Source organism: Acartia tonsa, chromosome 12, assembly GCF_053477335.1.
Source record: "Acartia tonsa isolate MP-2025a chromosome 12, ASM5347733v1, whole genome shotgun sequence".
In the NCBI taxonomy this organism is placed as follows: Eukaryota; Metazoa; Arthropoda; class Copepoda; order Calanoida; family Acartiidae; genus Acartia; species Acartia tonsa.
In genome coordinates, this window is record NC_137271.1 from 41325404 (window position 1) to 41343361 (window position 17958).

At 29.6% G+C, this 17958-nt stretch overlaps 2 protein-coding genes across 3 annotated transcripts in view; one reads left to right on the forward strand and one right to left on the reverse strand.

The window, feature by feature from the left end:
• LOC145334524 (alcohol dehydrogenase [acceptor]-like) overlaps positions 1 to 7524 on the reverse strand; it is a 105156-nt gene extending 97632 nt beyond the window's left edge. The window contains exon 1 of the mRNA XM_080179982.1: positions 7484 to 7524. The gene's annotated coding sequence lies outside the window, so the exon portion shown is untranslated. The remainder of the gene's footprint in view (positions 1 to 7483) is intronic.
• The window catches only part of jeb (low-density lipoprotein receptor domain-containing jelly belly protein), a 43626-nt gene that overhangs the window by 21385 nt on the left and 4283 nt on the right, over positions 1 to 17958 (forward strand). For both annotated transcript variants that reach the window (XM_080179984.1, XM_080179983.1), the window contains 2 exons: positions 11109 to 12479; positions 14739 to 14779. In XM_080179984.1, the coding sequence (XP_080036110.1) occupies positions 11109 to 11168 (60 nt within the window). In that variant the 3' untranslated portion in view covers positions 11169 to 12479; positions 14739 to 14779. The remainder of the gene's footprint in view (positions 1 to 11108; positions 12480 to 14738; positions 14780 to 17958) is intronic.

Genomic DNA, 17958 nt, shown 5'->3' on the forward strand with positions numbered 1-17958 from the left:
TCCTCTTATAAAAGTAGATCTTACAAAAAGATATTTTTAGTTGAAAAAAGAAATGTAAATAATTAAAAGCATATAGTATTATTAATTATTATTGAATAAACTAATAATAGGGGAAAATGTTTAAGGAAATATTAAATGTTTACCCAGTAAATGTAGTTTAAAACTTATATTCAAGTCTCCTCTTTTTTCCTTAAGATAAGCTTAGAATTCTAAACAGTTGAATCCAAGTCTTAGGCTGGTTCTATTCTTTTCATTTCTGTTTTGTAACTTCAATTCAATGACTCAATTGAAAAAAAAGTACATTCCAACCCACTAGGAGTATAACTCAATTCTTAATACATTTTTAATAAGTTCAGCCTCCTATTTTAACTAAAATTTCTTTTATATTTTTAGTGTGTGTCAACCTTCAGTCCAAATTTTTGAAAATTTACTTTTCACAATGTTAAGAACAATTGGTTACGCCTTTAGCATAAAGGGTATATAAATAAGTGGGAGTTGTAATAAAAACAAACTGAAAATAACCCCAAACTTGAATTTTAAAAATATAGATTTGGACTGTAAATTAAGCAATGACTAAAAAATTTCTAAATCGACACTTCCTAAAATACATTTATAATCTTATAGCTACCATGTGCCCATGAGATTACTTGGGGGAATTAGGTAAGATAGAGAAAGAGAGAGGGAGAGAGATAGGTACTTCTGAATGAAGGTATGTGTGTGTGTGTGTGTGTGTGTATTTAATGTGCAGCCCCCCTCTCACCTGGGTCTGCATAAATAAGGAAAACCATGAATTATTCACCAGGGATCTACAGGAATAAGACACTGGTCGATAATTTAACGTATTTCCCCTAAGATGAAACACAAAATTGCTCCTTTTTAAAATTATAATTAGTGGTTAAAAAGTTTGGACACTTAACTTAATGAAACAATCAAGCAAATTCAATAAAAGTCCTCAAAGTTGGTAAACCAGCGAATAAAAAGTTATTATAAACTTTGGGGACTTGTGTAATTAACAGCCCAATGTCCCCTTCCATCCTGATTATTCCCAGATAAATCTTCAAAGGTTACATTCAGGTTTAAAAAAAAAAAAATTGTAGTTAATTATTAAAGACTTTTGATTTTAACATGGAAATCAAGTTGATAAGCATAACAGCGATAATGAATAACAAAATTGATTTATTGTCATTGTAGAGAGATATTTCATTAAATTTCAGACAAGATTAAAAATCCGCCACTTTGCAAGAAAGGATTTTTTATTGATTTCTTTAAGGAAAGGACAAATTCACCCTAGTGAGAGAAAAAAGTAATAAAAACTTAAAATAGCTTTAAACTTAGAAATTAAAAAAAATAAAATACAATACGCTTTGCTAGACCTTCGGCCTTAATAAAAAGCAAGAAATTTTGAATTAAAATTTAAAGTTTTAATTTGGCTTATCAATCAGACGGAAATAAATTGATTGCAGCAAGAAATCTAAATTATACTGCTTTAGTTAGTAGTACAGATTATTATGTAAATGAAAAACTAAAGAACGTTAATGTGTCCCTATTTATGGAATACATCGGCTGATAACCAGGAATAAGACATTAGCCGATAAATTGATATACATCCCCAATGATTGTACTCAAAATTATCCCTTCTGTGGGTAACAATTAGTTTTTTTGACACTCAACAACCAAATATCAAAATTCAATATAAGTCCCTAAATTTGTTGAGCCAAGGAATATGAAAACTTTATTATAAAACTATGGGGACTAGTGTAAAAAACATCACAATGTCCCCTCCCTTTCTCCCTGGCTGTTAACAATATTCTCTGCTTCTATTCAGCGACCAATCAATTTAGTTAATAATCTGTCAATTACAGATAACTTTTTTTCACAGATTTTTTTTTATTTGTCTTCCTTATTATAATAATAAAATATTATGTCACTGGGTTGATAATAAAAACAGTTGCTTTTGACATTAATATGGTTAAACAAGTTAATTAATGTTTTTTTTCTAACTTATGATTATTCATTTTAAGTCTTTTTTAGCTCTGAGATGCCGAAGACACGGGCTAAAAAACTAGCTTTAAACTTATGACTGGATATAAAACATGATATTTCCTTTTCAGTATGGCTTAGAACCGTCTTTAATCCACCGGATATTAATCGCTTTGAAGCGGTACTGGAAAGTTTTTTTTCTAGCCTAAATGGAATTATAGTTGCGCAACTTAGAATAACATTACTCCTTGTCTAAATATGTTTAAACAGGAAAAAAAACTTTGCTAGCGAATGTCTCAATGCAGGTAAAATTGGTTGAATGTAAAAAAAGTTAAAACTTAAATAAGGTATACACAAGTCTAAATTTGATTTTATGCATTATTTTCAAATATGTAAATAATACATACAATATTTGCAAGCGTTTGAATTGCAAAAAAGTAACTCTTTAAAACTTTGTTTTCTTCGATTTTATTTTATTGCGCAACTATTCTATAAGAATCGTCTTTCCGAAAATACTTTACTCAGGGTTATATTAACAAAACATATTCGCTTTCGTAATTTTGATTCTTACAAAATTATAAACATTTAGAAATAACAGCAAAAAGTAACATTTCTAATTCATGACCTTATTTCAAATGCCACGCTAAAGTCAAAGTGTATTAAATTAAACGTTAAATAACTATTTTATATTAGTGAATTAAAATTAAAGTATCAATATAATAGAAACAATAAAAAAAAACAATAAACCATATCACAGTAAAAAAATACAAAAATAATGAGCTTTTACTTAAACTCATGTTTTCAAAAATTTTATTCTTAAATTTTATTAAGAGACAGACGTACAGACATTATACATAGTACATTAAAAGATTAGCTGCGCTACTAGAAAAATAATTATAATAAATGATGGCTGACAAATATCGAGCTCGCCAAACATAATTTCTATTTGCCACTCATTTTAATATTGACAACTAATATATTTTTATATAAACAGCAAAGATTTTCTTACATTTATTTCTAGCGGTTACGCCCCTAGAGGCTTTTAAGGACACTTAAGGGAAGGGAGGAGGGAGCAAGTCAATTTTGGCTTTAGAAAGAAAAGTAAAAAAAAATCGTAGGGAAGATTTCTCTGTTTTTGACCTATAAGAATCTGTAAACTTTTAAGGAGAACCTTATCAGCTGTTAGCGGGATCTTAAGCTACAGTCAATCATACAAATTTCCTGTTACTTTTTTAAAAAAGGATTCATCCGTCTGTGTATTGAAATCCTTTAACTTTAAAGTATAGTTTGAAAAGCATTAGAAAAACAACTTTTTAACTACATAGGAAAAGGGGTTTATCTCCATAAAGACATCATGTAATTCAAAAAAATGTGTGATTTTTTAAAGCTACGTTTTAATGGAAGATTTTCTTTCTTGTTACTAATAGACCTTCTAATAATAGCATATTCAATGTTTAATGTTCGACGATAAATCATTTTTAAATTAACTATGTATGTATGCATTAGGTTTTTATAGTAGCACAGCTACTATCCTATATCCTATCCTATTATATAGAGTAGTAACTTTTTTTGTTTGTAGTGAAGGATCTCGCTATCCGCTGAACCAGTAAGTTTCTCATTTTCAGTGAAGCTTCTGTAACTCCTCTCTTTACCTTAAAGGCCCCTAGAGGCTTTTAGGGGGGTGTAGCTGCTAGTCCTTTAAATAAAATAGTAAGTTTTTTTGTTTAAAGCTCAAGATTTCAATTATACTGAACTGATTGAGTTCTCCTTTTTAAGGAAGCTTCACATAGGTTTTTGGATGGTTTTAGGCTATTTTGTTTATAAATTTAAGCATTTTACGTCTATTTACCGCCCCACTCTTTTCTTTGTTTGAATACTTATAGCCTAGATGCTAGGGGTGCATTGTAGCGTTAAAAATATCTTCATTATTTGTTGGTGTATTTTTAAAATTTAATAACGAAAAGTAACAACGTCGAACGGACATTCGGACGTATGACCCTACCTCGTCATAGAAAAGCTTTGCTGCTAACAACATAATATACCAATAGTATAAACTGTATTCTATTTATTTAAACTTTCTAATCAAATACAGTAAGTAACACTATTCCATTTCTGTAATAATAACCATTTTTATATTTTATGTTATATTTTTAACAGATCGCTTTGAAAGAAATTTACTATATAAAAGTGTTACTTAAATTTAAATTAAATTTACAAAATTTTTGTTTAAAATTCTATTAAATACATGATCTAATATATTTTTTAGAATTAACACTTTGTACATATTTAAAATTCTATAGAATTATGACAATTGTATAAAAATAAGTGAGTCATTGTCATATTTTTGATTGAAATCTATTCATAAGATTCTAAGACATATGGATGAATCATAAAAACTTAAAAAGACAATCTAGGACGTCCAAGCTTTTTATTTTATTTTGGGGGTAAAATTTAAAAATCTAAATTTGCATACGGCAGGGGGTAATAACCCCTTCCCCCCCCCCCCTTGGACGTCCCTGAGGACAAGTACGAAAAGATAAATAAAAAGCGAAGAATGACAAGTATAGAAAGCTGTTTATTGGTCTTGGGGATTTTCTAGAAAAGTTTTAGCCATCTAGCTCTATTAACCATTGAAATAAATCACCTCCGTTTTAGTTAAATGTTCATTTGTGATTTGAAGGGGTAGGAATGGACAGAAAAGCATTTAACCATCCCTAAGATCATAATTAAATGATAAAATATAGTAAAATCATCTAGAAACTTATGTGAAGACTTTCTAAAATAATTTAAGTAGTTATCAAAAACTTAAGCTACTTCCAAAAACCTTACTACTTTATAGAGAAAGAGATTTCCCAGTAAAAAAAACAGTTTAAACAAAAATATCCATCTTTTGGTAAAAAGGAAAAAAAGAAAATGTATGCATAACATAAAAATTCAAATTTCTTGAGTGGGGAGTTCAAGTGAGATGTTTCAATTTAGTGTTAGGAATATGTCAATATTTAACACAAGGTTCAATCCTTAAATTTAGTGTTAGGAATATGTCAATATTTAACAAGGTTCAATCATTAAATTTAGTGTTAGGAAAATGTCAATATTTAACAAGGTTCAATCCTTAAATTTAGTGTTAGGAATATGTCAATATTTAACACAAGGTTCAATCTTTAAATTTAGTGCGAGGAATAAGTCAATATTTAAAATATGGTTCAATTCTTTAATTTAGTGCGAGGAATAAGTCAATATTTAAAATATGGTTCAATCCTTAAATTTAGTGCGAGGAATAAGTCAATATTTAAAATATGGTTCAATTCTTAAAATTAGTGTTAGGATTATTTCATTATTTAACACAAGATTCAATCCTTAAATTTGGTGTTAGAAATATTTGAAACATGATTAAATCTTTGCAAATGTGTCAAGAAACAAATGAGATAATACTTTGATATTTAAAACATTTAATACTTAAATTTAGTGCTAGGAATATGTCAATATTTAACAAATGGTTCAATCCTTAAATTTAGTGTTAGAAATATTTAAAACATGATTAAATCTTTACAAATGTGTCAAGAAACATATGAGATATTCAGGATAGAAGATACTTTTTTAAGGATTGGTCTATGTTAAAAAAATAACACACACTCATTTTCATTTTTGACAATTTGAAGTGGACACGAAAAAGGGAGGAGAAGAAAATTTATTCATTAGGGGTAGCTTGGGGATAAGGGGGGAGGGGTACATTAGGGGTATGATGGGGTAAGCGGGGAGAGGTGAGGTGGATAGATATGGGTGATATCAAAGCTTTATATCTTTTTTTTCTTCAATCTTTCAAACATTGTCTTCCTTCCAAAAAGCGCAGCTACTTTACAAGTTGGGTCAGTCCGTGTGTATTTGTAAGTCATTCTGTCCTAGTAGGTTGATAAATTAAAAACAATTCCTTGTATAGGATTTATACAAATTTTAAAAAATTTATAAACTTTTATACGAATTGGAAAAATTGAATGGTTATTTTTTTAGGTTCACTACGGAATATAAACAACTAGCGGTTGCGCTCCTAGTCTCCAGGGGCATGTTTTATGTTTTGAAAGTTGCCCTCTATCAAGCTTAATCAGTCTAGTAGTTCTGGTTGTTATCGAGATCTTAACTAAGAGACTATCTATGCTATAAATAATAGTACTTTAAATACTAACTTACAAAAAGATGCTGAAAAAAAAAAATGATCACATGTGAATATAAAAATATATTCTTTAACACATGTATAAAGAAAGAAAGAAAGAAAAGAGTGAGAATAAAAATTGTTGGAGTAATGAATAGAGGAGAAATATTTAAATGGAGAATATGAAACTGTTTCACTTTAATGAGAGGCAAGAAAGGGAAGGAAAAGGATTGTAGAGGGGCGAGGGGGGGGGGGGGGTTACTCACATCTTTCAGAAATTAATGGAAATTTAGAAGACAAAAAATACCAAATTTTAAAACTTAAAAATATTTCTCTTCTTTATATAAAAACTAGTATTATGTTCAACGTTAATCTAAAACTCAAATCATCATATTTATTACCCCATTTACCAACCCCTATCTCTCTGTTAGAAACCCAAAACATTCATGCACGCCAAAGCCATACATTCATTTTCTTCGAAAAAATTGGTAGATTTTTTCGCATCATTGCGCCAGCTTCATTTTGTACTGCAACTCACTGTGTGAGTCATAAAACTCATGAATGTCTTTTTGGTCAATTAAGAAATTTTATTTCAATTCATATTTAACATTGAACTTATAAATTACACTTGTGCCCAAACCAGTAGTGTCCAAACTTTTCAACCAATAATTGCAATCAATAGATGTGTTATTCTATCATCTCTGCATATAATAGATTTAATGAAGATACTTAGTTTACTTTTTTTAATCAATATCAAACTTTCAGTATATATAATATTTGGTAATAGATTTCTCTTAAATTGTTAAGTAGAGATGAAATACGCATCGTAGCAAGTTTGCAATAAAATATTAAAGATCCCCACATACCAACATCAAAAATTAATGCACCATCAGAAATATAAATTTTTAACTTTTAAAATTCTATTTTTAGCCACTTGCAGGTTGAGATAATCTCAATTGAATTGAATTTGAATTCTTAGAAGTTGGATGGAACTTGTTGTTTTTTGAGTGTTACAGCTAAACGTAGAAGAAGGATAAGTTTAAATTTGTCCTGAACATGAAATGTCAAATATTCACAAAAATAGCCAACACAAATAAATTTTGTATCCCTCTAATTCATTAGAAAGATCAGGGTTTTTTGCATTAATTTTTAATTGGATGGTATTAAGCATGTTGTGGTTGTTAATATGTGATTTCTATTTTCACAGTTGGTAATTATTTTTTGGAATTAGGAATTCTTGGTTAATTGAAAGTCTTCCTAGATATATTTTAAAATTAGAATATTTTTGATAAAGATAAACTATTCTAAGACATTAAGATTTATTTTGATTTAAGCTAGCATTTTCAATTCATTTGCCTCTTGTAGAAGTGAATCAAGCAATATTAGCTTGGTCGTTTTATATAGAAGCAAATTTCTTGTTTAATCACAAATTAAAAACTTAAAAACCAAGCTTATTTCTGGTCTCTTATAGTCATTTAAAACTGTAAAATCAAACAAACAAATAAATAATCAAATTTATCAAATATTATTTATACAACAAATCATTTATTTTTAAGCTATCTCTGGTTTTCAAGTGTGTGAAAAAATGTGTGAATGTGAGAATGGGCTGACTGCTCAATATATTCCTCTAGAGTAAGCAACATTTTCCCACTACCCCTTCCTCACAAGACAACCATCTCTTTCCTCCATTCATCCCCTCTTTGTATTCTTATGCCCTTTTCTCTTGCTCTTTCCTTTCTGATGCCTTTACCATCGGCTCAAAGTAAAAAAATTTTCCTAAAAATACTTCGGTTTAAATATCTTTTGAAGTTAAAATTTTAAGAAGGTTTAAAATAAAATAAAAAAAATGTATTTACATTAGTTTACAGGCAGGGATCTAAAGGGATAAGACAATGGCCGATCAATTCATGTACATCCCCAATAATGATACACAAAATACCCCTACTGTAGATTTAAATTAGTGGTTGACACGTTAGAACACTCAAGTTAATGAAATAGTCAATCGAAATTCACTAAAGTCCCAAAAATTGTAAAGCCAACGAATAAGAAAACGTTATCATAAAACTTTGGGGACTAGTGTAATAAACAGCCCATTGTCCCCTTCCTTTATGGTTTAAAGGTCTTAATATTTCGAGTTTTTTTTGAATATTTAGTCAGGTTTATGAACTATAAAATTGAAAATTCCATGGGCCTCTTGAGTTTGAGTATAGTAAATTGTACATTTGGCATTCATATTTTCTCAACTCAACAAACAAGACACAAATTTTGTTAGTTTTCTGCCATGCCAGCCTAAGCCACTCATATCTTTTACCATCATGGACTTAACTTCATTCATTTTCATAATAGAGTAATACATTTAACATTTGAAAATACAACAAAAAAAAAATACTCTAGAAATTTAACTAGAAAATCTATTAAACGTATCAGTCCATAATTTTTACAGTAGCTTGTTATTAGTCAAGGGTAGGTTTTATGCTATTTGGCGGATGTATAAATTAAATTTTCATATCTTTTGTCACTAATATAAATTTTAAATCAATTCAATTAAAATTTTTAAAATAAAATAAACTTCAAAACATTTATTTAAAAAAAACACAATGCTTTGTATAAGTCTGTATGAACTTGAAAAAATGTTTGTCTATTGGCGAAAAAAAATCTACATAAATGAAAGATAGAAATAAAGAAAGAGAGAGAGAGAGAAGATATTAGTCATAAAAATTGATTCCATTCATGAACAATTGGTCAGGCGGAATACAAACTTAGGATCATTGCAATAATAAATGTATAAGTACAGATGAATTGCTTGGTTCAAGTGGGTGGTGGCAACCCTTTTCGTCTGCTAGCAAATTGCTTTTTGCTTTTTTGTAGGGACTTTATTTTTGTTTATATTTTCGACGCTATTAGCTGATTTAAAGAACCAATTCAAAATCTGGACAGGATCCCCACCCTGTAGGTAGCGATACATTTAGCCCCTGCCCCCCCCCCCCCCTCCCTAAATTTGTTTACATTGCCATGATTTATGTCAAATAGGGGATTTAGAAAGAAATGCTGTTATTGTTGACATATTATCGAGGTGCGATTATTTCTATTAACATTATTGATATCGGTTGACTCTATGCCATTATTTGAAAGCTGTTTTGTCGACATCATGACATAATGAGAACAATAAAAAATCTTAATGAAAGCGAAGAAAAATATGAGGTTCTTAAATTAGATAATCTTTAAAACTTAATGTTAAATATATAAAATGTGATCATAATCTTTTATTAGATTTGAATTTTTCATTATTAATGGAATAAAGAGATCAGCCAATAGATGATAAAATAATCGTGTCTGAATTTCTTTTACTAAATTATGTCTTTCTTAGGTGATAAAATAAAGGGAGAAGAAAGTGTTGTAGATTGTCCCCTTCCTCTCTGCATAAAAATGAAATCTTAACATAAATCTGTATATATAGAGTTTTCTAAAAAATATTTGTTCAACCTTAAAAATGTAGCGAATAGATTTTCAACTTTAAGTCTATTATGACATGAAAAAAATACACAAAATAATTCATTATAAATTGAAGATACTTCTTATTTTTTCTTTGAAAAAATTGGTTCAGAACGCCCTTGGTCGTTTTTGGTTTATGTTGTCTGAAAATTGTGGACAATTTTTCTAAGATTCACCCTGTAAATGTATATATTGTATATTTCTCTGTCAAAAGACAAAGACATTGAATTTTAATAAATTAAATTTCTGTATTGGGCATACAGCTTTGTATATATGTATCTATATACTATTGTCAAGATATATATAACAAAGTTAAAATATATTAAGTGATTTCACTCAAATACCATTATAATCCTTATAGTTATGTATTACTTAAGGGCAGGTTAGGTTATATTATATTGGGTATTAGGAAGCCCCATAGGGTTATGGCTAAATGGAAAGTACTTAATTGGCATATGTATGAAAGCACTATATTTGTAAAAGCAAATTTTCATGAATTTTCATTATTTCTACAGAAAAACTTTACCTTTTTCAAAGGCTTTTATTTCAAATTGTATTATATATATTTTTTAAATTCTAATTTATTTTTGTAATTCATTCCCAATCGATTTATAAAATAATTAAAGATAACAGCTACTATGTAACTTTCTTGGGTCAGAGAGTAAGAGGGCAATGAGCTGTTTATTACACTGTTCCCCAAAGTTTTATAATAATGTTTTCTTAAGCGTTGCATAACAACTTTGGAGGCATAGATAAATTTTTATTGGTTCGTTCAGAAGTGGTTATTTGGTGAACAATCATTGAGGAAGTACATCAATTTATCGGCCATTGTCTTATCCCTTTTGATTTCTGTTCTTGTGTACTTATAGATGAAAACTTTGACGCAAGATGCATAGATTTTGTGCCTCACAGATTGAAAACTAAACAAATACATATATATTTCTAGTTCTCTCTATTTTAATATTATTTCCAGTATGGCTTCTAAGCAGATTAATATCCAAGGGATTAGAACCGGTTCTGAAAAAACATGTATATCATCAAATTATATCCAGTATTCTACGAAGATGAAAATGTACAATCAAAAGCTTAAAACCAGTTATTTAGCCCGTGCCTTCGGCATCTCTGAGCTAACCAAACTGGTTTTAATCTTTTTATAATTGTACATCATATATCCGCGGAGAGCTGTTTTATAATACGATGCGAAAAATAACTATTCTCCTTATTTAGAACTGTTAAATAATATTTTAAAACTTACAATTACCAATGGTTTGGGGACTCTGTACCGACTTTCAATAAGTATTTTGAATACCAGCCAATAGCGACGGAAATATAAACACAGCAATAAAAGGGCAGAAGCAATTTGATAGCAGACGAAAAAGGTCCCAACCACTTGGGATTATACATCTATATTTATACATTTATTGTTCAAAACCTAGAATAACTAGGGGCAAAAATTCTTAATTTATTATATTCTTTTATTACATTTCAGACGAAGGCGCACCTAGACATTTTGGCGGAGGCATTGCTGCGCTGGGCGAGAGGGCGTTAGACACCCCCCAAACAAGGACAATCAAGACCAAACTCACACTCCCCCCCTAGATTGTTGACATAGTAACCAAATGATTGACCTAATTCCGAACCTCCATGAAAGTATAATTAAATCCTCCAAAATTCAGCTCCCCCCCAAAAAATATGAAGAAAAACACCTATAAATGCCTTCCTAAGAAAATTGCCTCTTTCTCTGTTTAATATCAATGTTTCAAATCTGTCCTTTTCAAACCTTCTGATATAGTTGAGTATGATATGAAAAAAAAGAAAATAATATATGAATGTGTATCTTGTTATAAAAAATGACCATATATGAACTTTCCAAAAAAAAATTAATATTGACTCTATAAATATCACATATATATAAAAAAAATATCAAATCGACCAAAGAAGAAAAAATTGTGTTATTTGAATCTCAAATGTCTCAAAACCTACAGTTTTTTTCTGTTATAATCTCGCCTTAGACAAAATAAGAACTATATCCTTTTTATTAAAAAAGATAAATTCTCATATAAATTAGTGTTACCAGTAAGCACTACAGAAACTTGATTTAATGGCTGTATATGATATAAATGTAAATATCTAATAAAGAATAATGTTATCATCAGTGTGTCTAACCCCCATTATTATCTTCCTAATAACAAACTTATCAACTATTAATTAAGAATAACAGACAAACTTATTGAAATAATTTGACAAACCGTGGACTTAATTTTCGACAAATTATCTTTTCAAGAATATAAAAATGAGGTTGGACTTTTAAACATGTAAATATTAAGAAGAAGAAAAACATTTTTGTTATAAAAATTTTATTTATTTTGTGACAAATTAAAAAAAGATACTATAGTTGTTTAAAAATAAAAACTAAGAAGAAAACAATCTTTGTAACATGGATGACAGAATCATACCAAAGATAACAAAAAAAAACTGGCCGCCCTTCCCTCAGCAATGGAAATATTAAAAAAAAAAGAACGAAAATGCGCAAAGAAGACAAAGGAACGAGGCTGCTACGAGGCATAGCAGCAAATAACAAAATGCGCCAAACGCTAAGAAAATCATCGGAAATAACCACTCTGGACCAGTTGATGTTGCCCCTGATCTGTTGGTCTGTCTTGTCCATGTTTGATAAATAATTACCCTTTTATGAGGCTGTGCTATGATATTCTTGAATAATTATCTCTCTCACTCTCTCTTTCTCCCACTCACACAAAAAGAAACCCCATGGAAATATCCTTCTCTCTCTAAGAACCAATCATCAATCAATCAATCAAATCAAGCTCTCCAAAACAGTAAATGGCTGAATTCTTAACAGGTAAATAATTTTGATACATTTTTATTAGTTAGATACATGTTTAGATAGGTTTGTATGTAATATGCTCTACCAAAACACTAGAATTCATTCGGTACCTAACTAATATTGATGTGCTATTCATACAATATTTTGTGTATATGTTTAAATTATTACTTGCTATTGAGTCATTTCTATTCATGCTAAAATAGTTATTTATCGCATCGTATCATAAACAGCTTTCCGCGGATATAAAAATGTACTATTAAACCAGTATGTTTGCCCCTAGATACCTAAGGCACGTGTTAACAAAACTGGTTTTAATGTTATTATTTTATATTTTTATATTCGCAGAAAACTGGATATAATACGATACGATTCATGATTTTTCAGTAAAGATTAGAACCGGTTCTAATTCAGCGGTTATTAATCGGTTTAACTGGAAAAGTTTTACCAAATATTAGGTCAAAGAAAAAAAACAATGAATGCTTTGCTGCGGTTAAAAATGGGATATTAAGCCCTCCACCTTCAGAGTGAGTATTATAAGAAAAAAAAACAGCTACTTTGTCTGTTAGTATAACTTTCAAGGAGTAATACTTACAAGTACTTGCTTCAGTACTATATAAGGTACTAGCCACTTCGCCCCTAGAGGCCTCTAGGGGAACTAAAGGCATGAGTTGTTGAATTCAATAACCTAATTTTTTATTTAGATTTTAAAGCAAAAAGTTAAAAAGAGCCGAGTGGGTAATTTTTTTCTAGGGGCGATTTCTTTTGGAAGGTAGTAGTACCCTCCCCTAAAATAGTTCCAAGGACCTATGAGAAGTTCCCCTGTAAAGGAAAACCATATCGGTTCAGCGGTTTACGACATCCTTTGGTACAAACAGACAAACATCATGTAACTTTATTATTTATCAAAAAAAAATTATTTGGCAGGTAGTGTCAATAAACTAACCTTTAAGTAAAGAAATATAGTTGTAGGTCTTGTGTTAGGTCAGCTGAATTTGAGTTGCCGATTGTGTACATAGTTTTCTCATCCTATTTCAATATTTACTACTAGCTAAAAAAGCTTCAAACTTCAAAAAAAAAAATTAAAAATTAAAATTTTTAATGTATAATGTATAAACCGTTTATACATTTTATCGCTATATATCTAAAAATAGGTTTTGTAATTTTTGAGTTATCTGCTGTACAACTTCGGAAATTAGGGAAGAAATTGGCAATCAATTTTCAGTTGATCCTTGTGTTAAGAATCATTTATTACGTGTATAAAAACTTGTTCTAACACTTTCTTTACAAACAAAATAATCTTATTCTATCTTTGAACAATAGAGCTGAGTAGAGAGCTATCCAGTGTTAGTTTTTGTTATCCACTCCCTTTAAGGGACCCTTGAAAAACAATTATAGTAGAGGAACAAAATTACTCAAAAAATAGCCATGTGACGTCATAAAAATGAGGGAGATGAGAGGAGAAGTGGGCAAGAAAACTCCTAAAAAAGATGACGTCATATGACTGATTTTTGTGACACTTTGTCCCACTACTATTCTATCAAAATTAAAGTAAAGTCATATTATTAGTCAACAAAATACCATTAAATATAGATGGTTAAGACTGCCATAAAAAGTACATAGATAGAGTTTTCAACTTCGTTCACCTCTATTAGATAGTTCTATCCAATTTATATTTCTATTTTGTTATCATCAGTCTATTAATCCACAAGATTACAAATTTTATAAGAATTTAAAACTACACACAAAAAAGTATTAGAATAGCAAAAGTCAAATTTAATTTTAAAAAGTATTTATATTCTTACAAACTTTAATAACTTTCTTGTGAGTTAACAGATTTGAATATGCTACAGTAAGAAGAAGTAATATTTTGTTGTGTCTTAATGATATTTTTTATCAAATTATTGTTGCCCTACTCATGAATTTATGCCTTTTTTGCTAAATTTTATTATTGGTAAAGTTATAGATCTCTTTTTACTCCTTTCCCTTCTTCTTAAACGTGTTTTTCTTTTTCTAAAAATAGGAAATTATGTTCGCTTCTGTACTGATACATAATTTCCATCCAGGGTGAGGATATTTGGGGTAAAATTAATCCACGATCAATTTCTTTTGACAAAATTATAGTCCAACGAATAGCAGAAATGATTTAATTTGTAAGATAAAGATTAATTTATAATCCATTGTGCGGTCCCTGTATCTCTCGGAGTAATGTTATACACGAAACAATTGATTAAAAAGTAAATTTAGACGATTTATTTTGAAATTATTTTTTTTCAGATGTCGTATTAGAAAACTGTCTGCTCCCAAAAATCATACAGGTAATTTTTAAATTCCATCCAGAAACGTTCATTTATAGAGTAGCCTTGCAAAGTAGGGAAGGAAGAAAATTGAACTGTAAATTACACTGGTACCCAAAGTTTTTAAACTATTCTATCTCAATTGCTGGCTCAAAAACTATGGGTACTCTGGGATTTGATCGTTAAAAACTAGTAGTATAAACACCTATCATTTTTATCTACAAAATTTTGTTTATCATCATTGGGATGTATATTATTTTATATCCATTGTATTATCCCCTAAGATATTTGATTTTAAAGCTATGTTAGCTATGATAAAATGTTATATAAATCTTTATTTTTCTGATACATCACAGAAAAAGTAAGAAGATTTTTTGTGTAAATTATCAATGACACTTCCTTTTTCGTAGTGAGGCTACTCTCTAACTTGGGTAATGACAGAGATGGGTTTTTGAATCTCTGGAATCTTAAGGGATAAGACAATGGGTGATAAATTGATGTTGAAAAGTTTGGACACTTCTAGTCTAAACCAACGAATCAAGATGCATGAAGTACCCAATTAAATTATGAGTTTATAAAACTTTAGGAAGCAGTGAAAGTTAAAGTCCACTGTAGCCTCCCTCCCTCCCTGTCAACCTAGTTGTAGAATAGATATTTCTCGCATCGTATTATAAACAGCTTTCCGCGGATATAGAATGTACAATTATAAGATTAAAACCAGATTTTTCAGTCCCGAGGTGCCGAAGGCACGGGCTAAAAAAACTGGTTTTAATCTTATGATGCTAGACATAGTTTTTTCGTATGGATAAGAACCGGTTCCTATCCACCAGATTTGAATGAATACGAGAAAAGATTTTTCTATATTTTTGCATAACATCTAACTCTCATTTACTACATGAAATATAAAATCAGCTTGTCAAGGATACTCTTCCTTTGAAAATTATTGTCCTTGTTGAGCCACGAAAGAGAGAGTGAGAGAAAAGAAAGAGATAGATAGAGAGAGTAGAGGGAGAAAGAAAGAGAGGGAGAGAGAGACAGAGAAATTGGAGAAAGGGAGAGAGAGAAAAAGTTAGTTTGATTAAAGATTAACTATTCTTTGTTCTAAAAGACAAAGTAAACTAGATTTTTCTTCGGTGTACCATCCTTTCCGCGTTCTGTAATGTCTGCTTAATGCTGACTAAAATAGCAGTAAACCCCCATCCACCCCCTTTACCTCATTCCCTCCCCTCCTACGGGAAGACAGTACTGAACAATGAGAGAGATCCATATGAGATTGACGACAAATTTTTTTCCTGTCAATATTTGCGGAATTGAAAGTACACCATATTTTTCTTCATTAAACTGGCTTATTCACTTTGACAACATATTCAAGAAGGGAGGGGATATTAGACTGTGTATATTATACTGGTATCCAAAGTTTTGTAACCATGTAATCTTATACATATGCTCTTAAACATTGGGTTCTTTTATTGAATTGGTTGGTTAAAAACATATTGTATCCAAACTTTTGAACGAATAATTTTGATCTTCAGAAAGGGAAATTTTGTTTATCATTATCGGGGTTATAAATTTTATTCTCCAATGTCTTATACCTTAAAATTCCTGCAATATATTACTTTTTACGGTACATTTTTTTCTAAACCAGATATTTCATGTTTGACATCGTTGCTATTATTGTTTCTACATAATACCAGGTATAAGACAATAGCCGATAAATTGATTTACAACCCTAATGATGATACACAAAATTACCCCTTTTGTAGATTAAAATTAGTGACTGAAACTTTCAAAAATCAAATTTATGAATTAACCAATCAAAATTTACTAAAGTCCTTAAAGTTGGTTACTATATAACTTTGGGGATTAGTGTAAAAAACAGCTTATTGCCCCTCTATCAACAGCAGGGGAAAATTTGTTCAAAATCATTGGGGTTGCAAGCAAATTTATCCTCCATTACCTAATTCCTTTAGATTGTTATAGCTGAGCTACTTATAAACATGCTAATACTTGTTTTATAACTGATTTTATCAACAAACCTATGTTAGTTAACATCAAAGCTGGGTATTAATCACCATTCCAAATGAATTTAAATAATTGAATATGAAGCATAATTTGGATTTGGAACTACAAAAGGAAATGTAAATTGGTTCCTATATTAGTTTTTGGCAGGTAATTGGTATAAAGTCTATACAATATTGAAGTAATTATAGTTAATGATAACAAAATTAAAAACCTATTCATGACGATATGCTCAACATTCAAATATCATTTTAAAACTCATAATTTAAAGACAATTTTTATTAGAAATGCATTTCAATATTTATTGCTAAAATATACTCTAGGGCATTGGTTTAGTTTTTAATGTATTAATGGTCGCGTAGCTACTCTATTAAAAGGATAAGTAGTTCGCATGTCAATTTAACAAATATCTTTTTTACCAGTGCTGCTTTTATCTAAAGGGATAAGACAATGGCCGATAATTGATGTACATTCCCAATCATGATACATAAGATTACCCCTTCTGTAGATTATGATACATTTAACATTTAACTTAATGAACCAACCAATCAAAATTCACTAATAGTGCCCAAAGTTGTTAAGCCAACGAATAAGAAAACACTATTATATAACATTTTTGTAATTAATAGACAATTGTCTCCTATATATCACTGGATGCCTTTTATTTTTTCACAAAATATAATTATTATGTTTTAAAATTTTGTAGCAAAGAAGAAAAAATTATTTTCCATGCCATGGTTTATCAGAGAAGCAAGGATTTAGTCATCTAAATTCATTTTTAATGATAAACAATCATTTTTTTCTTATTTGAACAGTCTTAATTTTTGTCTAATTGGTTTTTCTTCAATATTTAGGCATTTTTTAGTGGTTTACTAATTCCTATTCGTAAAATAGCATAAAACCTGAACGAGATCGGTGTCAAACTTTCCATATTTTCTTTATGTACCTAGCCTCTATTAAACATTAAGACAGGATCTGTAGTGGGTTCTACCTACGTCATCAAAATTGTTGTAAACTTTATTTTGCGCCACTGTCCTTGTTGTTTAAAATGCGCAAATAAAAACACCCTCTCTCTCCCTCCCTCTCAAAAAGCCTATATGAAGTTAGCTTTTTAACTAAGCTAAGATATGTTATAATATAAAAATAAACGTGGCTTATAAATCCCATCGGGCCCCTTTTAG